We start from the raw sequence: 23,501 nt of genomic DNA on the forward strand, positions 1-23,501 counted from the left end.
ATAAATGAAATCATTTAGTATTTATCTTTCTCTGTCTGACTTATTTACTTATTTCACTTAGCATAATACCCTCCAGGTCTATCCAGGGTGCCACAAATGGAAAGACTTCACTCTTGTTTAATGGCTGAGTTATACTGACATTCACGTGCACACACACCACCCCTTCCTAGTCATTCCTTTATCAATGGACACTTTGGCTGCTTCCATATCTTGTCTATTGCAAATAAAGCTACAATGAACACAAGGGTACGTTTATCTATATAAATAATGTTTTCATTTTCTTTGTATAAAAACCCAAAAACAGAATTGCTGGATCATATGGTATAGTTCTATTTTAATTTTTTGAGGAGCTGCCATACTATTTTTCCAAGTATGCATTTTACATAATTTTACAAGTATGTATTATATTTTTACAAAATACATTTCTGCATTAACTGTGTAATTAGTAGTTAAGAGACTTTCACTTCTGGTCCATACGAAGTGACAGGGACCAGATTTACTATCTTGTATGAAAAAAACTAAAAGATCAAACGAAATACGTGAAACAATGGCACTTCAAAATACTTAATGTCTGGCAACAAAGAACAGTTACCCCAAGGGACAAAAAGAATCATAGAGTAGAAAAAATTAAAAAACAAAAGACCATCACTGAACCCTATGACAACATCAAGCAGCCAAATATGGTCTGCAAAAGGATGAAAAGAAAAAATACTTAAAAAGCTAATGGCCCTCAAATTTGATGAAAACAATAAACTGAAGGATCCAATAAGTTCAATAAAACTCAAGCACAAGAAACACAAAGAAAATTACACCCACAATAGTCAGATTGTTTAAAACCAGGGATAAACAAGAAACTGCACATGGAGAGGAAAAGCCCATTACTGAGCAACAAAGGAAAATTACACTCGGCTTCTCATCAAAGCAATGCAGGTCAGAAGAAATAAAGCAACGTTTTTAAAGTACAGAAGGGAAAACAAACAATTCTTTACCTACCAAAATGAAGGAGACATATATATTTTCCGGACAAGCAAAAACTCAAAAAAAAATCCTAACCAGCAGAACTACATTACAAAAAATGCTAGGGAATATCCTGCAGGCAGAAGGAAAATTATACCTGTTGGAAAAACTTTTTTATTATTTAAATCTCTTTAGGGATAATTGATTATTAAAGCAAAAATAATAGTATCATGGGATTTCTGTAAAGAAGCAAAATGTACAAAAACAATGCCACAAAATAGGGGGAAATGAAAATATACTTATTTTCTCATGAACAGTGCACTATTACTTGATGCTAAACTGTGGTAAGTTAAAGACACATACTATAAAATGTGAAACAACCAATAAAATAACACAACAAAGAGTTATATCTGCTAAGCAAAAGAAATGAAACAGAATTATAAAAAGCAATTACTTCACCAAAAATAAGTAAAATGGATCAAAGAACAGATGGATTAAACAGAAAACAAATGGCAAGATAAAGTAAATCTACCGTATCAATGATTACATTAAATTCAAACAGTCTAATAAACACCCCTATTAAAATGAAAGATTATCAGGACAAGAAAAAGATCCAACTCTATGCTGCCTCCAAGAAATCCACTTGAGATAAAAGTTAACAAACAACTTAAAAGTAAAATGATGAAAAAGACACATAATTCAAGCACTACTCAGTGGTAAGGACTCCATGCTTTCACTGCAGGAGGCATGGGTTCAATCCCTGGTCAGGGAACTAAGACAGTGCAAGCCTCGAAGTGTGGCCAAAAAAAAGAAAGAAAGCTGGAGTGGCTATATTAACATCAGAGTGGATTTCAGAGCACAAACTATTATCAGAAATAAAGAGTTTCATTTCATAATAATAAACTAATCATTTAATCAAGAGAACATAATGATCATAAATGCTTAGGATCTAACAACAGAGCTTCAAAACACAGAGTACAAACTGAACGCACTACAAAGATTAAAGGGCAAGTTCACAACTGTCGTCAGAGATTTCAAAATGCCACACACAACAGAACAAAAAGAGCAAAGACGGTAATACTATCAACCAATATAAGTCATATTTTTCAGAACACTCCACCCAACAGAAACAGAATCTACCTTCTTCAAGGGAACATGGAAATTTACCAAGATTAAATTTCAAATGATTGAAGCTATACTATACTTTTTGAACAAAATTAAATTAGAAATCAGTAACAGAAAGACCTTAAAAATACTCAGTATATGGAAACTAATATATTTCAAAATAACCTATAGTTAAAAAATAAAAGGTGAAAGAAATTAGAAAGTATTTTTAACTGAATGAAAATGAAAACACAACATACCAAAATTTGCAGAATGCCTCAAAAGCAATGCTTAGAGGAAAACCTTAACAGCACTAACACCTATCCAGAAGCCAGGATTGAGGGCTGGGTGAAATGGGTGAAGAGTCAAAAGGTACAAACGTCCAGCTACAGATAACTAAGTCAGGGGGACGTAATCTGTAGCACAGCAATTATCATCAGTACTGAACTGCATATTTGAAAGCTGCTGAGATCTTAAACGTCCTCAGCACAAGAAAAAACTTGGTCTTCTAACTATGTATGATGATGAGTGTTAGCTAGACTTACTGCGGGGATGACTTCCCCATATAAACAAACGCCAAATCATTATGCTGTACACCTTAAACTAATACAATGTTATACATGTCAGTTACACCTCAATAAAAAGAATAATTTTTTAAAATTTATATACATATATATCATGAGCAGGAATGCAAAGCTCATTCATCATTTGAAAAAATCATTCAATGTAACTCTTCATATTAATAAAAGGGAAAAACATATGAGATGCCAACAAAGAAAAAAATTTGACAAAATCTAACATCCATTATGGGGTCGCAAAGAGTCGGACACGACTGAGCGACTGAACTGAACTGAACTGAACATCCATTCGTGATAAAAACTCTGCAAACTAGGAACTATAGGGAGATTTTGCAGCCTGATAAAGAGTTCGTCATAATGCACAGCAAACATGCTTAATAATGCAAAAGATATTTGAGTCAGGCAAAGATTACTTAGATTCTACACAAGCAGCACAAACAACAGAGAACAAAAGTGATAACTTAGACCTCACCAAAACATAAACTTCGGCCCTCTGAAAAAACACTGCCAAGAAAAAGAAAAGACGCTGTGGAAAATTATCTACATAGCAAATATCTGATAAAGGAGTATCCAGTGTATATAAAGAACTTTTCAAAATTCAGTAATAAGAAAACAATACAATGAAGAACTGGGCAAAAGATCTGAATATATACTTCATCAAAGAAAATACACAGATGGAAAACTAGCACACGAAGAAATACTCAATATTATTAATCATAAGGGAAATGTAAATTACAGGTACAGTTAGGTATTACAAAAGTATCAGAACGGTAAAAATTAAAAACATGACAATATCATGTACTAGTGAAGGTGTGGAGCAACTGAAACTCTCACACGTTGCCAGTGGGACTGTAAAGCGGTACAACCACTTTGGAAAACAGTTTGTCAGCTTCTTAAAAATTTTAACATGTATCTACCATACACTCAGCAATTCTACTCATATGTATTTGCTCAAGAGACATGAAAGCATATTCTATGCAAAGACTTGTACACAAATGTTTATAACAGCTTTACTGGTAAAAGTCCCAAAATGGAAATCACCTAAATGTCCATTAAGTGAATGGATCAACAAATTGTAATACATATGTAAAAGAGAAAACAATTCAGAAATAAAAACATGAACAATTAATTGATACATGCAACAAAATGGATGAATCTCAAATTATGATAAATGAAAGAAGCTACACAAAAAAAGAGTACAAACTACAGTTATATTTATAGAAAAATTTAGAAATTTAGAAAATATAAACTACTCTATCATGTTAAATAAGCAGGGTGACAATATACAGCCTTGACACACTCCTTTTCCTATTTGGAACCAGTCTGTTGTTCCATGTCCAGTTCTAACTGTTGCTTTCTGACCTGCACACAGATTTCTCAAGAGGCAGGCCAGGTGGTCTGGTACTCCCATCTCTCTCAGAATTTCCACAGTTTATTGTGATCCACACAGTCAAAGGCTTTGGCATAGTCAATAAAGCAGAAATAGATGTTTTTCTGGAACTCTATTGCCTTTTCCATGATCCAGAAGATGTTGGCAATTTGATCTCTGGTTCCTCTGCCTTTTCTAAAACCAGCTTGAACATCAGGAAGTTCACGGTTCACGTATTGCTGAAGCCTGGCTTGGAGAATTTTGAGCATTACTTTACTAGCATGTGAGACGAGTGCAACTGTGCGGTAGTTGGAGCATTCTTTGGCATTGCCTTTCTTCGGGATTGGAATGAAAACTGACCTTTTCCAGTCCTGTGGCCACTGCTGAGTTTTCCAAATTTGCTGGCATACTGAGTGCAGCACTTTCACAGCATCATCTTTCAGGATTTGAAATAGCTCAACTGGAATTCCATCGCCTCCACTAGCTTTGTTTGTAGTGATGCTCTCTAAGGCCCACTTGACTACACATTCCAGGATGTCTGGCTCTAGATGAGTGATCATACCATCATGATTTTCCGGGTTGTGAAGATCTTTTTTGTACAGTTCTTCTGTGTATGCTTGCTACTTCTTCTTAATATCTTCTGCTTCTGTTAGGTCCATACCATTTCTGTCCTTTATCGAGCCCATCTTTGCATGAAATGTTCCCTTGGTATCTTTAATTTTCTTGAAGAGATCTCTAGTCTTTCCCAATCTGTTGTTTTCCTCTATTTCTTTGCATTGATCGCTGAAGGCTTTTTTATCTCTTCTTGCTATTCTTTGGAACTCTGCATTCAGATGCTTATATCTTTCCTTTTCTCCTTTGCTTTTCTCTTCTCTTCTTTTCACAGCTATTTGTAAGGCCTCCCCAGACAGCCATTTTGCTTTTTGGCATTTCTTTTCCATGGGGATGGTCTTGATTGAGATTGTACAGGGATATCTCCTGTACAATGTCACGAACCTCATTCCATAGTTCATCAGGCACTCTATCTATCAGATCTAGGCCCTTAAATCTATTTCTCATTCCACTGTATAATCATAAAGGATTTGATTTAGGTCATAGCTGAATGGTCTAGTGGTTTTCCCTACTTTCTTCAATTTAAGTCTGAATTTGGCAATAAGGAGTTCATGATCTGAGCCACAGTCAGCTCCTGGTATTGTTTTTGTTGACTATATAGAGCTTCTCCATCTTTGGCTGCAAAGAATATAATCAATCTGATTTCGGTGTTGACCATCTGGTGATGTCCATGTGTAGAGTCTTCTCTTGTGTTGTTGGAAGAGGGTGTTTGCTATGACCACTGCATTTTCTTGGCAAAACTCTATTAGTCTTTGCCCTGCTTCATTCCGCATTCCAAGGCCAAATTTGCCTGTTACTCCAGATGTTTCTTGACTTCCTTCTTTTGCATTCCAGTCCCCTATAATGAAGAGGACATCTTTTTTGAGTGTTAGTTCTACAAGGTCTTATAGGTCTTCATAGAATCATTCAACTTCAGCTTCTTCAGCATTACTGGTTGGGGCATAGACTTGGAACGAACAGAGATCATTCTGTCGTTTTTGAGATTGCATCCAAGTACTGCATTTCGGACTCTTTTGTTGACCACGATGGCTACTTCATTTCTTCTGAGGGATTCCTGCCCGCAGTAGTAGATATAATGGTCATCTGAATTAAATTCACCCATTCCAGTCCATTTTAGTTCGCTGATTCCTAGTATGTCGACGTTCATCCTTGCCATCTCTTGTTTGACCACTTCCAATTTGCCTTGACTCATGGACCTGACATTCCAGGTTCCTATGCGATATTGCTCTTTACAGCATCAGACCTTGCTTCTATCACCAGTCACATCCACAGCTGGGTATTGTTTTTGCTTTGGTTCCATCTTTCTCCACTGATCTCCAGTAGCATATTGGGCACCTACTGACCTGAGGAGTTCCTCGTTCAGTATCCTATTATTAAGAATACTGAAGTGGTTTGCCATTCCCTTCTCCAGTGGACAGAGTACATCATGAGAAACGCTGGATTGGAAGAAACACAAGCTGGAATCAAGATTGCTGGGAGAATATCAATAACCTCAGATATGCAGATGACACCACCCTTATGGCAGAAAGTGAAGAGGAACTAAAAAGCCTCTTGATGAAAGTGAAAGAGGAGAGTGAAAAAGTTGGCTTAAAGCTCAACATTCAGAAAACGAAGATCATGGCATCTGGCCCCATCACTTCATGGCAAATAGATGGGGAAACAGTGGAAACAGTGTCAGACTTTATTTTGGGGGGCTCCAAAATCACTGCAAGTGATGATTGCAGCCATGAAATTAAAAGACGCTTACTTCTTGGAAGAAAAGTTATGACCAACCTAGATAGCATATTGAAAAGCAGAGACATTACTTTGCTGACTAAGGTCTGTCTAGTCAAGGCTATGGTTTTCCATGTATGGATGTGAGAGTTGGACTGTGAAGAAGGCTGAGCGCTGAAGAGCTGATGCTTTTGAACTGTTTTGTTGGAGAAGACTCTTGAGAGTCCCTTGCACTGCAAGGAGATCCAACCAGTCCATTCTGAAGGAGATCGGCCCCGGGATTTCTTTGGAAGGAATGATGCTAAAGCTGAAACTCCAGTACTTTGGCCACCTCATGCAAAGAGTTGACTTATTGGAAAAGACTCTGATGCTGGGAGGGATTGGGGGCAGAAGGAGAAGGGGACGACAGAGGATGAGATGGCTGGATGGCATCACTGACTGGATGGACATGAGTCTGAGTGAACTCCGGGAGTTGGTGATGGACAGGGAGGCCTGATGTGCTGCAATTCATGGGGTCGCAACGAGTCGGATATGACTGAGCGACTGAACTGAACTGAATCATGTTAAAAAACAGATTCGTGGTTTACTAGGGATAGGGGCGGGCTTCCCTGGTGACTCAGATGGTAAAGAATCTCCTTGCAAAACTGGAGACCTGAGTTTGATCCCTGGGTTGGGAAGATACCCTGGAGAAGGGAATGGCAACCCACGCCAGTACTCCTGCCTGGAGAATCCCTGTGGGCAGAGGAGCCTGGCGGGCTACGGCCCATGGGATTGCAAAGAGTCGGACACAACTGAGTGACTAAGCACAGCACAGCACAGGACTGGGGGTGGATGGTATCTTCATTATGATTGTAGTGATGATTTCACAGGTATATGTCAAAATTTATCAAAGTGTCCAATGTTCAATTTATAGTACACTTTGTTGCCATTCAGTTGCTAGGTTGTGTTGGACTCTTTGCCACCCCATGGACTGCAGCATACCAGGCTTCCCTGTCCTCCACAATTCCCTGGAGTTTGCTCAAGTTCGTGTCTACTGAGTCGGTGATGCTATCTAACCATCTCATCCTCTACTGCCCTCTTCTCCTTCAGTACACTCATGACACCTAAATAAAACAGCTACAGAATGTTAGCTTAAAAGAGAAATGCCCATGCTTGTTACAAGTGAGCCAACTTGAAAAGGAGAAAATATATGATTAACAGTGCTCTAAGACACAAAAAAGTTTGCTCAATAGAAGCACAGTTGTTATTGCTATTATGCCCTATTCTACCCAAAGGCATCTGTATTAACAGAAAGAAAACTCTCAGGACCACCCTCACAAAGAGGCCAATAAACAAAGAGAGGTGGGGGAAAAGGAGCATGACATTATTTCTTAGGGTGACCCTCAACTCAACACAGGCAAATACAAAGAAGTCACAGCAAGAGCACGGACAAAAAACAAACACACAGAAAAAACCCCAAAACAAAGAAACCCAAAGGTGGCCATCCAGGTGGGCAGCTCTTACCATCATGCTTAAAACAAGTAAATAAATGTATTTTCTTGTTTAAAACAAGTAGATAATTTGAGGAAATTCAGAGGAATGCGTGGGTCTCAGATCCTTCACATTATCCTCCACAGGATATAAACACTGAAGAGCAAGTTCAAGACCATTCCCCCAGGCCACTGTCTCAAGTGCACAATTCTGCAGCGCCACCTACTGGTAGCTCGCTGCCCTGGCCGCCCCCCTGCCTCACCATGGCATGGGCCAAGGGACTCGACTCCCCTATTAGGTCAGCACCCTGAGTGGCCTCGAGAAATGGTCAGATGGAACGCACACGGGGTTTTGCCTTCCCCTGTGTCTCCAGCACTCCCATTACTAAAAATTTTTATCACATTCTTAGGTCTAATTTTCAGATATCTGATTAAATAGTTTTTGAGTAGGGGCATAAATAGGCTCAAGCCAAGTACTGAAAAACAAAACTGTGCAGCTGAGACAGATTTAAAAGGCAACTGCAAGCTTCTGAAGAGACAGATGGAAAAGAGGCAGAGAAAGCAAGATTCAGAAAAATCAGGCACCTGTGGCCTTTCATGTCGAATTCTGCCTGCATCACTAAGCTTGCAGGAGCCTGATTTAAATAACCTGTGACCAAGCAGAACAGAAAAGTAACATGCCCTACCTTACAAGCTGAGGCAAGCAGAGTCTTTGAATTGCTACAAGCAACACAAAATATTTCATAGCCATGTCCGTATCTAAAATTCAAAAACAGAAAATGGATGACCCTTGTATTAGGAAATGTATCTATTCTCATGCTGCAAAATTTTTTTAATGTGAAAAGATTAACTTTAATCTCTCTAGCTAACACACAGTTCTTTTAAGAAACATTTCTGTCAAGGGAAGTATCTGGGGTAAAAGCAGAGAGTGGAAAAAAATGTAACTTCCTAGCAATAATATAACTTATTCAAACTACTAAATTAAATACAAGTTTTCACCCCTAACCAGTCAGTACAATAAATATTAATAACAAATCACAGAAAGGTTCGAATAGGGAACCACTGTAGGAAAAAAAAAGAGTAATAGTTAAAAAAAAAATTGGTGCTATGCCTCTCTACTTTAAAAAATCAAAACCAACAAATCTAGTAACTATAATACACAGCATTATAAAAATCTAAGTAAAGTTTGATTCTCACCCCTTATGAAGGCTACCAAGAGATCTTTAGATCTGGGGGTGGGGGATTGTAGCTAAGAGGAAAGCAAAGGAGAAAATCAAATTGTGGGGGGAAAAATATCACAAGTTAGGATAGAATCAGACCAAACAGCTAAGTATAGTTTAACTTACAGTTTTTGAACTTCAGGCCACAAAGTATTTTGCAGCAGATGGTCCTCAGTGGGAGGTTCTATAATAAATTTACAGTGTTGCAGTTAATTTTTCTATTTTCATGCAAGTGAATTCTGAAGCACAGATTTAGGTCACCGGTGACAGATACCACACTATGTGTACTAATGATTCTAGTAAATCATACTTTTGCCTTTTCTTACCAGTAAGTAAGGAGGGTTGGAAGGCCACCTGGTGATACTCGAAACCAGCACTATTTAACAGCTCCTCTTCATCAGAATGCTGAGAAGCCATATCTCCTAGTTTAAAAGAAGCATCAACATCATGAATGTGGTCCCATCTTTATGTGTCCTACACACATCCCAATGTTAAGGCCACCAGTGAGAAAGTGGCGGCACTTCAAGGGAGGGTAATTCAACGCTGTATTCACGTGATTGCAAAGCCAAGGGTATTTCCACTACTCCGGTATTTTCCATATGTGCTGTGGTCAATTTCATAAAAATTCCTTCATTTTCCTTTGACCAAATATTTCCCAAACTTTTTATAAACTATGGAACGCGTTTTTCAGGCAACCCACATTAGTATCTGTGGTTGGAAGCGCTCCATGAAGTACACTTTGTAAAAGCAGCACCTATTTCAGGATGTGCAAGGATACATAGAGTAGTTACCATGAAATATCTGACAGAGAGCACAGATGCCTGTACTGTGATCTCTAAAAAGAGAAATCACCATAATGAACACTGGTACATGTTACACAAGTGTGTAACTAGGTGGGAAGTACCATTATAGGTTCAGTAATTCTGGAGACGAACTCAGTCTTACCCTGAAAGACAGCTTTATTGGATAATCCCAAAGCGGGGACAGTAGCTCCTTCTGGAAGATCACCGTCTTGCTGGAATAAAAAATGTGAGACACGTCTTAAATGCTAAAAAGATAATGTTACCTCAGGCACTGTGGGAAAAAAAAAATGCTATGCTCATTAATGCTGAGAAGCAGTGTAAAGACCACTTACACTGAGGGTTATCTACCCAGACTTCCATTTTCTGAACCAAGAAATGAAATGCCAAGCATTCATTCTCCAGCAGACAGGCTCCAGCTAACCCCAGCCCCAGCCCCCAGCCAATCCATAAAATTGGGTATCCTCTCATCCACAAGCTCACTGAACCCTCACAGTTCAGTGGGTTTCAGGGTTTGACAAGGAAAGCGCTGGGATGGCTTCTAGCGAACAGTGGGCTGAAAACAGAAGGCCTGAAACTTTATGTACAAGAGAGTCTCATGGGTACATCCCTGGTGAGGCTCATGCAAACATGTTCCCCAGGAAGCCACTGTCATAGTATTTTCATTAAACATACTTAAAATTTTGAGTATTTTAAAACTTTTAAACAGAGTACTCTTTAAAGTGGCAATACTTATTTAACTTATATGCAGAGTACATCATGAGAAACGCTGGGCTGGAAGAAACAAGCTGGAATCAAGATTGCCGGGAGAAATATCGATAACTTCAGATATGCAGATGACACCACCCTTATGGCAGAAGTGAAGAGGAACTAAAAAGCCTCTTGATGAAAGTGAAAGTGGAGAGTGAAAAAGTTGGCTTAAAGCTCAACACTCAAAAAATGAAGATCATGGCATCTGGTCCCATCACTTCATGGCATATAGATGGGGAAACAGTGGAAACAGAGTCAGACTTTATTTTGGGGGGCTCTAAAATCACTGCTGATGGTGACTGCAGCCATGAAATTAAAAGACGCTTACTCCTTGGAAGAAAAGTTATGACCAACCTAGATAGCATTTTGCAAAGCAGAGACACTACTTTGCCAACAAAGGTCCATCTAGTCAAGGCTATGGTTTTTCCAGTGGTCATGTATGGATGTGAGAGTTTGACTATGAAGAAGGCTGAGCGCCGAAGAATTGATGCTTTTGAACTGTGGTGTTGGAGAAGACTCTTGAGCGTCCCTTGGACTGCAAGGAGATCCAACCAGTCCATTCTGAAGGAGATTGGCCCCAGGATTTCTTTGGAAGGACTGATGCTAAAGCTGAAACTCCAGTACTTTGGCCACCTCATGCGAAGAGTTGACTCACTGGAAAAGACTTTGATGCTGGGAGGGATTGGGGGCAGGAGGAGAGGGGACGACAGAGGATGAGATGGCTGGATGGCATCACTGACTGGATGGACGTGAGTCTGAGTGAACTCCGGGAGTTGGTGATGGACAGGGAGGCCTGGCGTGCTGCGATTCATGGGGTCGCAAAGAGTCGGACACGACTGAGCAACTGAACTGAACTGAACCCATTTATATGCTGCATATCAATTAAGTTATTACAAGTGAAACAAATTCTACCCATCAAAACTGGCACATGTCCATAAGCTAACAGTATTTCTTAAAATCTAAACTTTGTATTGATGGAACTGAACACAAACATGAGCAAGGGGAATTTAAACTCAACAACACTGGTTACCTGAGACACAGGATGCTTTATTTTAGAAACCTAGAAAATGAAACACCATGGAAAAGAGCAAAAAAAGAGGCATTCCTACATATCCCAATATTTAATATGGAAAAAAAATATAAAAAGCAGCAAGTGGCTTTCCAGTCTACAGGATCCGTGTATCTTGGGACACAGAACTGAATAAATACCAGGGACTAACTTCTCATGAAATCCCACCACATTTCAATGCCTAGAATTGTTAGATCCTCAAACCAACCAGCCCTCCACACCATGCTCAGTCTAATGACCACAATCCAGGCCCCTCTTATGACTGTCTATTAGCATTAGAAACTAAGTAACAGGATCTTTCCTCTTCTTTACCTAACTAAGACAGCCTGTGGCCAGAGGTGTCCATGGGACACTGCAGGAAGCGCAGCTGGACATTTCTTTTAAAATGATTTTTTTTCTCCCAGACTGGTGCTGACATCCCTGCCTTCAAAGTCTCTGAGATCAAAGGTATCCTGTTCCCACATCACTCTTCCCCACAAAGCGCATTTCATCACTTCCTTTGTTCAGGATCCGTCGTCAGTACCAGAGTCTCAACTATGTCTGGCTCCCAGGTCCTCTACCATTAGACCTTTCCCCAGTTCTCCATTTCCTTTGAAAACACTTTTCATTCAAGCAGCTCTGTTCACTCCACTGCTCTCTTTCTCGCCTTCCTTCTGCCTATTAAGAGTGTACTTACCCTTCTCAAGCTCAGAAGCAAATTTGTGACCCAACTCTAAGGACTGCAAATGACTGTATGACATGCATTTCTGCATAACACAGCTACCTGGCTACTTGCTTTCCCTTCCCTCAAATCTGGTTACTTGGTAATTTTTATAACCTATGTATTTTTATAAGTGCTCAAATCTTTTGTAGAAAGAGGATAAAAATGAACATTAATAAAAACTTACCCCTTTCAAAATTCAAATGAAGCCCCATTTTCTCATTACTACAGTGACACTTCCTTTTATGACTATTACCTTAGCCAACACAAGATTCAGCAATTAACTGGTTTTATCTAACAATTTTAAGTACATGAGCTCCATTGCCCCCTACCCCTAATCTGCATCAAGATGATCATCTCCTTGAAAATATAACCCATTGTGTTTTATCACAGTTATCAAACAGTGAATATACATAGTATTTGTAGCTTAATTTAATATTTTAATTCTTTACAGTGTTTTGGGCTTATCTGTTATAAAATTTATTATACTAATATTTAAATTACTGCCTGTATAGTATATGCAAAAATTTATCAAGCCAATGATAAAATGATTTGACTTCCTTTCTACCCATACTCTCCACTTACAGCCTTACGTAAAACTTCTTTAAAATGTTGTATGAAGTGCCGAGATCTAGTTAAAACATTTCGGGGAATACTCACATTACAAAGCACATGATTCAGTGACTGACCCGTAATGGCACAAAAATTTTCCACGAAATTCCGAGGTGCAGAAAATACTCGAAGAACTTTTTCATCTGCTCCAGACACAAACTGAAACCTATTGATCATTGCCAAACATTTAAGGTCATATCCATGTATCTGAGGCCTTGCAATTTCATGCCAAGTCACCTGGGTGCCAAAAAAGATTAAAAAAAAAAAGATCACATGCTTCAAAAACTGAATTCTTTTCAACTAAGTATCAGACATAAAATCATTCATTATGCCATGAAAATGTGATCATGAGGCAGATTCATCCATGTTGTTATAAACAGTTCAATACTTTTTCTTGCTGAGTAGTATTCCTTTTGTATGGCTATACCACAAATTGTTGATCTACTCACCTACTCAGATATCTGGGTTGTTTCCAGCTCTCTTACTGAGAAAACAGTCATGAACTTTCATGTACAAGTTTCTATATGAATATATGTTCCTATTTCTCTTGAGTAAACACTTCTTGTGGGTATGATGAATGATTGTATAATTTTTAATAAGCTGTCAAATTATTTCCCAAAGTGCCTATACACTTTACAATCCCACCAGCAGTGTAAGAAAGATACAGCTACCCACACTCTCATCAGCACTTGTGCAAGTCAGCCTTTAAACATTAATCATTCTAATAGTGGTATAATGGTATCTCATTGTAGCTTTAATGTGCATTCCCTAATGACTAATGGTACTGAAATCTTTTCCTATTCTTATTTTCCATTAATATATCATCTTCAGAGAAATACCTTTTGCCCCATTTCCCCCCTCCTCTTTTTTACTGGATTGTTTTTGATTTTACTGAGTTCTAAAAAGCTCTTTATAGACTCTAGATAAAAATCCTTTATCAGGTATGTGTTTTGTAAATATTTCCTCCCAGCTTGTGACTCATCTTTTAATTTTCTTGACAGCATCTTTCAAAGGGTAGAATTTCACATTTTGGATAAAGTCTGATTTACTGATTTTTTTTTTTAAAGGATCATGAGTAAACAACAACTGAGTAATATTGGTAGCAAATTACTAAGAGTCACAGAAAACCACTCCAAAATCATTTGCCTTTTCTGCTTGACTATAGTGTGCTCCCAATGTTCTCTATTAATTTTAATCTACCAAAATGCTGCTAAAGCAGAAATGCCAAAATTTCATTAGCACTCACAGTCTGACCCACAGTCAGTTTCATGAATTTTTATCAGAAACTGAGTATACTTGGTAGTATATAGCACAGTTCAATGATTTATCAGTGGTAAAGTTTTATTGTGGTTTTTGAAAGTTTAGGGCCAAGACTGAAAAGTTTCTTCAACAAAAGCTGGGCTCACTATTAAGTGACACTATATGATATTAGAAATTAGCTTTTACTGCAGATCTGACAGTGTTTCCTAATGAATTAAAACTAAAATTACAAGGTAAAAGAGAACTTTTTTGTGGAACTAAAGTAAACACATTTTGGCAACTAACATTTTAATTGTTTGAATTAGAAAGAATACATGTGTGCTTAAATTTTTTACTGAAATACAGTTGAAATATATAATGTTAGTTTCAACACAGTGTACAACATAGTGATTTGACATTTAAATACATTACAAAACAGTCACCATAATAAATCTAGTAACCACCCACCTGTCCTCATATGAAGTTGTTAAAACACTATTGACCATATATTCCTTATGCTCTGTATCATACCCCTGTGACTTATTTATAACTGAAAGTTTGTGCCTTTTAATCCCTCCACCTATTTCTCCCAGCTTCACACCTCTGGAAAACACCCACTTATTCTTTGTATAAGTTTGTTTTCACTGTCTGCTCGTTTGTTTTTTAGATTACACGTATACATCACATTGTCTTTCTCCATCTAACTTGTATCAACTAGCACAGTATCCTCTAGATTCATCTATTTTATTATAAATGACAAGACTTTAGTTTCCTCTTAAAAATTTTTTTTTACTTTTTAATTTCACTGAAGTAAAGTTAATTTAAAAGGTTGTGTTAATTTCTGCTATACAGCAAAGTGACTCAGTTATATACATATTTAAGACTTCATTTTTTAATGGCTAATATTCCATTGTATGTATACCATGTCTTCTTTATCTATCAATAGATACTTAGCTGCTTCCATATCTTGGCTATTGTTAATAATGTAATTATTTACAATAATTACATTAAATAAACACATGTACTATAAATAATGCTTCAATAAACATGGGAGTGGATGTATCTTTTCAAATTAGTATTGTTTTCTTTAAATACCCAGAAATGAAATTCCTAGATCATGGGGTAGTTCTATTTTTAATTTTTTGAGGAACCTCCACTCCATTTTCCATAGCACTGCTACAATTTACAATCCTACCAACAGGGCAGGAGGGCTCCTTTTCTCCACATCCTTGCCACTATTCACTGTTTGTTTTCTATTTGATCACAGCCACTCTGAGAGATGAAAGAGAGTACCTCATTGTGGTTCTGATTTGCAGTTCCCTGATGGTTAGTGTTGAGCATCTGTTCACACATCTACTGGTCATCTGCATGTCTTCTTTGGAATGCTTCAGTTTTTAAGAAACCTATTTTACAGGGTAGCTATATCATTTTGCATTCCCACTGGCAATGTATGAAAGTTCCGGTCTCTCTGCAACCTACTACCACTTGCCACTGTCAGTATTTTATACCTCAGATACCCCAGAGGGTGTACAGTGGCATCTCATCATTTTAATTTGCATTTCCCTAATGGCTAATGTTGCTGCCCTTCTCTTCATGAGCTCAGGGATATTCTTTTCAAATGGATCCGTCAAGAAGGAAGATGTTTTACCTGTGACTGGTCTTTTCTCTTCCAAGGAGCAAAAAGTCGAGTTGTCTGGTCAGTACCAACAGTGATGATAAATTCTCCTTCTGGATCCCACGTTAGGTCTTGGACACCATCAAAGTGTCCTGAAATAACAATCTCTGGAGTCCACTCTTTCTGCAACAAAAGTGTTCATGATACATCAAAATAATCAATGTATTTTCATTCAAAATTAAGTCTGATAATGCCTTCAGCCCTCAGGTCTGATATGGGAAAGACCGTGACTCCCAAACAAGGTGAAAAGTTAAGTAAAAAAGATGGAAATTCACAGCCACAGGATCTGTTTTTCAGTCAAGTAGATTAGAACTTAAACATTCAAATATGTGTTATGTCCTTCAAAGCAGTTTCCTTGGGGAAGTCCCCTCCATTTGCCATTTGTGAATGCTTCCTGGAACCTAGACATTACCCAATCGTTCTGTGCCTCAATTAACTCTACTGTAAAAGAGCTACCTAGCTCCTACAGTCATTATGATAGTCAGATGAATCTATATTTATACAACACTGGCACATACTAGGTATCAGTAATATACAACCATTTAATTGTCAAACTAAATAATAAAGAGTACTGGGTAACACGAGTCTGTAGATGACCAACTCTCTTTGTTAAGTAGAAAGCTGCAGGTGTAGAGGACAGAGGTTAAATCAAACCTAGTTAGTCTACCTCCTGAGGGAGCCAGCACCAGTAACCAGGAAATAAATACTGAAATGCTGCTGCTGCTAAGTCGCTTCAGTCGTGTCCAGCTCTGTGCAACCTCATAGATGGCAGCCTATCAGGCTTCCCCGTCCCTGGGATTCTCCAGGCAAAAACACTGGAGTGGGTTACCATTTCCTTCTCCAGTGCATGAAAGTGAAAAGTGAAGTTGCTCAGTTGTGTCCATCTCTTTGCAACCCCATGGACTGCAGCCTACCAGGCTCCTCCATCCATGGGATTTTCCAGGCAAGAGTACTGGAGTGGGGTGCAATTGCCTTCTCCGATAATGAAAGGAAATATAGAAAATGTCCACAGAGCATCTTTTGGAACAACTCAAGTGGTATAAAACTTGAACTTTAGAGAAAAATTAAATTTATATAAATAGCTAAAAGGTCATTCAAAGCCAATGCTGATGAATGCGGTTAAGCCATTTTATTTTCTGGCCAAAAACATAAACAGGCTAGAACAAAGAAATGCTGTTCATTTCTTCTGTGATATAAAAATTGACTCTAAAGTTAGCACTAATGAGAGTTTCCAAAAGATTCAGAAAAAAGTACAGCACTGTTGACTATCAACACAGCTCTGAAGGGCAGCATTTGTTTTTAGAAATTGCCCTTGATTGTAACAAATGTGTGTGGGATGCGGAGAGTGGAGGCAGCTATGCATACTTGGGTGGCAGGGGTAAATGGGAACTCTATTTTCTGCTCAATTTTTCCTGTAAATATAAAATTTTTCTAATAAATAAAGTCTATTAAAGAAATACTCTAAATATTTGGTAAACTATTATAAATCTGAAATCAAGTTTTAAGCAAAACTACAGTGAAATTCTGTCCTCTGGTTTGAGTAGTAGAGTTCCTCCCTACTCATCTAATGCTTTTTCTTATGAAGGCCCTCAAAGACCAGATAAAATATGGCTCAAAGAAGCTCTTAGGAACAAAATTAAATTTATCCTAAAAAAGTCTTATTGGAAAGTGTCATAGATAATGATTCCCTGGTTCATATAATAGTAAAAACAATCTTAAAGGTCAACTCCAAATGGCAGATACAAAGGGGAAAAGTGAATCACTGCATGTACTGAGAATTCAAATCCTTCTATGACACAACTATTACAAAGCTCACAAACTAAAGGTCAAGCAAATTCATGAATCTGTACCTAAATAAGTACCATGCACTAACCAATTGCACCACTCAGGATACATGAATTTTTCCTTTGTAAGGGAAGCCATTAGATGCACATTCAAACTCTGACTCAATTCTGCTCAAAGGTTCTGACTTCTTTCATCTATTTATTTAGAATATACAGTATCAAGTATGTGTCAGGCCCTGCTTTTCACACTGTACAAGTATTAACCCATTTTAGCATCATATAAATCCCTCTCAGTAAAGTTCAGTTCAGTTGCTCAGTCGTGTCTGACTCTGCGACCCCACGGACTGCAGCACACCAGGCCTCCCGGTCCATCATCAACTCCCGAAGCTTACTCAAACTCACGTCCATTGAGTTGATGATGCCATCCAACCATCTCATCCTCTGTTGTCGCCTTCTCCTCCTGCTCTCAATCTTTCCCAGCATCAGGGTCTTTTCAAATGTTCTTCACATCAGTATGGCCAAAGTATTGGAGTTTCAGCTTAAGCATCAGTCCTTCCAATGAATATGCAGGACTGATTTCCTTTAAGATGGACTGGTTGGATCTCCTTGCAGTCCAAAGGACTCTCAAGAGTCTTCCCCAACACCACAGTTCAAAAGCATTAATTCTTCGGCACTCAGCTTTCTTTATAGTCCAACTCTCACATCCATACATGACTACTGGAAAAACCATAGCCTTGACTAGTTGGACCTTAGTCGGCAAAGTAACGTCTGCTTTTTAATAAGCTGTCTAGGTTGGTCATAACTTTTCTTCCAAGGAGCAAGCGTCTTTTACTTTCATGGCTGCAGTCACCATCTGCAGTGATTTTGGAGCCTCCCAAAATAAAGTCTCTCACTGTTTACACTGTTGCCCCATCTATTTGCCATGAAAAGATGGGACCTGATGCCATGATCTTAGTTTTCTGAGTGCTGAGTTTCAAGCCAACTTTTTCACTCTTCTCTTTCACTTTCATCAAGAGGCTCTTTAGTTCTTCTTCACTTTCTGCCATAAGGGTGGTGTCATCTGCATATCTGAAAATTACTGATATTTCTCCCAGTAATTATGGATATTTCTCATGATGTACTCTGCACAGAAGTCAAATAAGCAGGGTGACAATATATAGCCTTGACGAACTCCTTTCCCGATTTGGAACCAGTATTCTACGTCCAGTTCTAACTGTTGCTTCCTGACCTGTATACAGATTTCTCAAGAGGTAGGTCAGGCGGTCTGGTACTTCCATCTCTTTTAGAATTTTCCAGAGTTTGTTGTGGTCCACACAATCAAAGGCTCTGGCATAGTCAATAAAGCAGAAATAGATGGTTTTCTGGAACTCTCTTGCTTTTTCAATGATCCAATGGATGTTGGCAATTTGATCTCTGGTTCCTCTGCCTTTTCTAAATCCAGCTTGAACATCTGGAAGTTCATGGTTCACGTACTGTTGAAGCCTGGCTTGGAGAATTTTGAGAATTACTTTACTAGTGTGTGAGATAAGTGCAATTATGCGGTAGTTTGAGCATTCTTTGGCATTCCCTTTCTTTGGGTTTGGAAAGAAAACTGACCTTTTCCAGTCCTGTGGCCACTGCTGAGTTTTCCAAATTTGCTGGCATATTGAGTGCAGCACTTTCACAGCATCATCTTTCAGGATTTGAAACAGCTCAACTGGGATTCCATCACCTCCAGTAGCTTGGTTCATACTGATGTTTCCTAAGGCCCACCTGACTTCACATTCCAGGATGTCTGGATCTGGGTGAGTGATCACACCATCATGATTATCTGGGTCGTGAAGATCATTTTTGTATAGTTCTTCTGTGTATTCTTGCCACCTCTTCTTAATATCTTCTGCTTCTGTTAGGTCCATACCATTTCTGTCCTTTATTATGCCTATCTTTGCATGAAATGTTCCCTTGGTATCTAATTTTCTTGAAGAGATCTCTAGTCTTTCCCCTTTGCACTGATTACTGAGGAAGGCTTTCTTATCTCTTTTCGCTATTCTTTGGGACTCTGCGTTCAAATGGGTATCTCTTTCCTTTTCTCCTTTACCTTTCGCTTCTCTTCTTTTCACAGCTATTTGTAAGGCCTCCTCAGACAACCATTCTGCATTTTTGCATTTCTTTTTCTTGGGGATGGTCTTAATCACTGCCTTCTGTACAATGTCATGAACCTCCATCCATTGTTCTTCAGGCACTCTATCAGATCTAATCCCTTGAATCTATTTGTCACTTCGCTATATAATCCTAAGGGGTTGATTTAGGTCATACCTGAATGGTCTAGTGGTTTTCCCTATTTTCTTCAATATAAGTCTGAATTTGGCAATAAGGAGTTCACGATCTGAGCCACAGTCAGCTCCCAGTCTTGTTTCTGCTGACTATACAGCTTCTCCATCTTTGGCTGCAAAGAATATAATAAATCTGATTTCAGTATTGACCATCTGGTGATGTCCATGTGCAGAGTCTTCTCTTGTGTTGTTGGAAGAGGGTCTTTGCTATGAGCAGTGTGTTCTCTTGGCAAAACTCCAAAATCCCCTCAGTTCAGTTCAGTTCAGTCACTCAGTCGTGTCCGACTCTTTGTGACCCCATGAAATGCAGCACACCAGGCCTCCCTGTCCATCACCAACTCCTGGAGTTCACCCAAACCCACATCCATTGAGTTGGTGATGCCATCCAGCCATCTCATCCTCTGTTGTCCTCTTCTTCTCCTGCCCCCAATCCCTCCCAGCATCAGAGTCTTTTCCAATGAGTCAACTCTTCGCATCAGGTGGCCAAAGTACTGGAGTTTCAGCTTTAGCATCATTCCTTCCAATAAACACCTAGCACTGATCTCCTTCAGAATGGACTGGTTGGATCTCCTTGCAGTCCAAGGGACTCTCAAGAGTCTTCTCCAACACCACACTTCAAAAGCATCAATTCTTCACAGTCCAACTCTCACATCCATACACGACCACTGGAAAACCATAGCCTTGACTAGATGGACCTTTGTTGGCAAAGTAATGTCTCTGCTTTTCAATATGCTATCTAGGTTGGTCGTAACTTTCCTTCCAAGGAGTAAGCGTCTTTTAATTTCATGGCTGCAATCACCATCTGCAGTGATTTTAGAGCCCCCCAAAATACAGGCTGACACTGTTTCCACTGTTTCCCCATCTATTTCCCATGAAGTGATGGGACCTGATGCCATATCCTTCTCAGTAGTTTTATTAGTGTCCATATTTTACAGATGAGTAATCTGAGACAAAGGTTCGGTAATGTCCTCAAAAACATAGCTAGTAAGTTCTGGGGCCAAGATCCACATGCTCCTAACACTATTTCTGTCATCCCGTTTCCCCAAACCCAGAGAAGCAGGTCGGAAGCAAATTAGGAAGCAAGAGATTGGAATAATACTGCAAAGCAGCTATTATACCTACCTAGAGAAAGATTATTCCTCTCCAAGAGAGTAAAAAGTGTAAGAGAGATCTAGAAAAGCCCAATATTTGCAGGATCATTTAGAATTACATATATCAAGGGCCCCTGAGAGCATTAATATATTCCTTCATAAAGTAACAGATCCTTCTAAATGCTCTTCTGTCAGTCAGTCATTCAACAACTCAACAAATTATCAGTGGAGCACCTAGCTAACCAACAGGAAAACATCAAATTATGTTATCTTGCATAAGACAAAGAAATTAAACATTTTAGAAAAAACTCTCATCACAAAATGCATATAGCTTAAGGGAGAGCTTACATTTTATGCAGTTTAAACTTCACTTATGTAAAAATTTTAACTACACGCAAATTTTAATATTGCAACAATGTTAGACAGTTGAATTTTATTGTTAGAAAAGCATAAATTTCTTACTTAGTATAACAACAGAATAACATCTACAGTAAAAGTGGCATCATCTGAACTTAAATGCCTCTATTAGGTTTCTGAAGAGTGTCTGAGATAAAACAACACTGTTTCCCTAGGTTTCACTTACGATTTACTCTATTTGATCAGAAATGATTTAAAAGCATTTTCCTTACTGGGTTGGTAGCATTCTGTTTCCATAGGTGCAACGCTCCGTGGAAAGCATGAGCGATGATCATGGAGCCATCTTCATTGAACTGGCAATCATAAAATCCCAGGGTATTGCCACCCACTTCTCCTACTCGAACCTACTCAATAATACACAGAAAACAATTCATAACCGATTTCTCACAACAGAAACCACTGATTCCAGAGATTGTGTTCTCACTTATTTAACATACACGAAGAGTGAACATCTGTAGCTCTCGGAACACTGACTTGGGATTTACTGCTTCACGTACTCATTTTTCTTTTCCTTAAATATTCACATTTTACCTGTTCTAGCCAAACTCCTGACTCTTCATCTGGAGCCCAGAGAATCATGGTTTTATCCATTGAGGCAGACAACAATCTCATTGGCTGTTGTAGGATACCATCTAAAGGAAAAAACCAAACTACAGTAAGTCCTCTAAATAAAAAATTCAAATTGCACACTTTCATAGAGGCAAAGTGCGCTCGCCATGTCCAGTCACATAAGTTAGCTCATGTGTCTAGCATGCATTTGTCACCTGTATGCATCCTCTACAAGTGGTCATGCTTTTGGGTACTTTACAGCACTGTATAGAGTCCAGTGGTACAGTATCGTTATTTTAAGCTAGATGTGCAAGAGGGCGACTTCACTGAACTCCTTGCTGCGCGATACAAGGCACTTTCTAATGAAGACCTCCAATGAAGAATTGGGAGGCCCACAGAAAGGACGAAGAGAGAAGAGAGGAAAAAGAAACTGAAGAACTGAAGAGATTCATGACACAGGAAACGGCAAGAGGATTTTCTTTACTTGAGGAGGCACTGTTGGTTTTTCAGGCACGGGACCTAAACGTAGACCAGTACCCGAGGGTTGGAGCAGCCATTCGGAATGCAATCCAGTGCTACCTTGTCATCTACGACAAGAGAAAGAGAGCTGCTACCCAGACATCACTGGATCATTTTTTCAACAGGCTTACATAGAACTGAATCCAGGAGAGAACCAATCCTTTGCCATCAACATCAGGTGTTGGGTGAGACTGCAGCCTGGCCTTCATCTTTCGACAGCCCTTCAGCTCTACCATCTCCCACCTCTTCTCCCTCCTCCCGTCAGTAACTCTTCTTGCCTGATCACTTGATGCCAGCCCCTGTATGCCAGCTGTTGTACTGCACTACTGTACTTTTCAAGGTAAAATGCTCTAAGATTAAAGATGTTTTATTATTTGTGAGAAAGTATTATACATTTATTATAGTACTGTACTATATAGCTGAGTGTATTAAGCTAAAACGGCAGGTTGTACAAGCACAAATGCATACTGATATTATTTTATTTTATTTATTTATTTTTATATTATTTTAACAGCTACAAAACAGTTTTATGATTACATAAATATGTGTAGTACAAAAGGATAAAAAGTGCATGGGAATAACTGAATTCAGCCTTAAGGGAAGGATGGAGGGGGAAGGGTTCAGGAAAAACTACAGGGATCCCCGTATCTATATCTAATTTATCTCTTATTTTAATTTATTTATTTATTCTTGGTTGTGCTGGGTTTCCATTGCTGCGCAGGTTCTCTCTAGTTGTGGCAAGTAGGGGAGTGAGGGCTTCTCACGGTGGTGGCTTCTCTTGCTGTGGAGCACAGGCTCCAGGCGCACGGACTTCAGTAGCTGCAGTGTGTGGGCTCAGTTGTGGCTCACAGGCTCAGCAGTTGGAGCACATGGATTCAGTTGCTCTGCGGCATGTGGAACATTTCATGCCTGAGATTGAACCCAGGGCCCCTGCACTGGCAGGAGATTCTGATCCACTGAAC

The 23,501-nt window shown here is 38.9% G+C and overlaps 1 protein-coding gene across 2 annotated transcripts in view; it reads right to left on the reverse strand.

Annotated features, from left to right (window-relative positions):
- The window catches only part of ELP2 (elongator acetyltransferase complex subunit 2), a 55,484-nt gene that overhangs the window by 8,946 nt on the left and 23,037 nt on the right, over positions 1–23,501 (reverse strand). For both annotated transcript variants that reach the window (XM_005696971.3, XM_013974247.2), the window contains exons 10-17: positions 22,003–22,103; positions 21,684–21,815; positions 15,841–15,990; positions 13,002–13,190; positions 9,968–10,037; positions 9,349–9,444; positions 9,149–9,206; positions 8,489–8,561 (exon numbers count right to left, since the gene is read on the reverse strand). In XM_005696971.3, the coding sequence (XP_005697028.1) occupies positions 8,489–8,561; positions 9,149–9,206; positions 9,349–9,444; positions 9,968–10,037; positions 13,002–13,190; positions 15,841–15,990; positions 21,684–21,815; positions 22,003–22,103 (869 nt within the window). The remainder of the gene's footprint in view (positions 1–8,488; positions 8,562–9,148; positions 9,207–9,348; positions 9,445–9,967; positions 10,038–13,001; positions 13,191–15,840; positions 15,991–21,683; positions 21,816–22,002; positions 22,104–23,501) is intronic.

Source organism: Capra hircus, chromosome 24, assembly GCF_001704415.2.
Source record: "Capra hircus breed San Clemente chromosome 24, ASM170441v1, whole genome shotgun sequence".
NCBI classification, from domain to species: Eukaryota; Metazoa; Chordata; class Mammalia; order Artiodactyla; family Bovidae; genus Capra; species Capra hircus.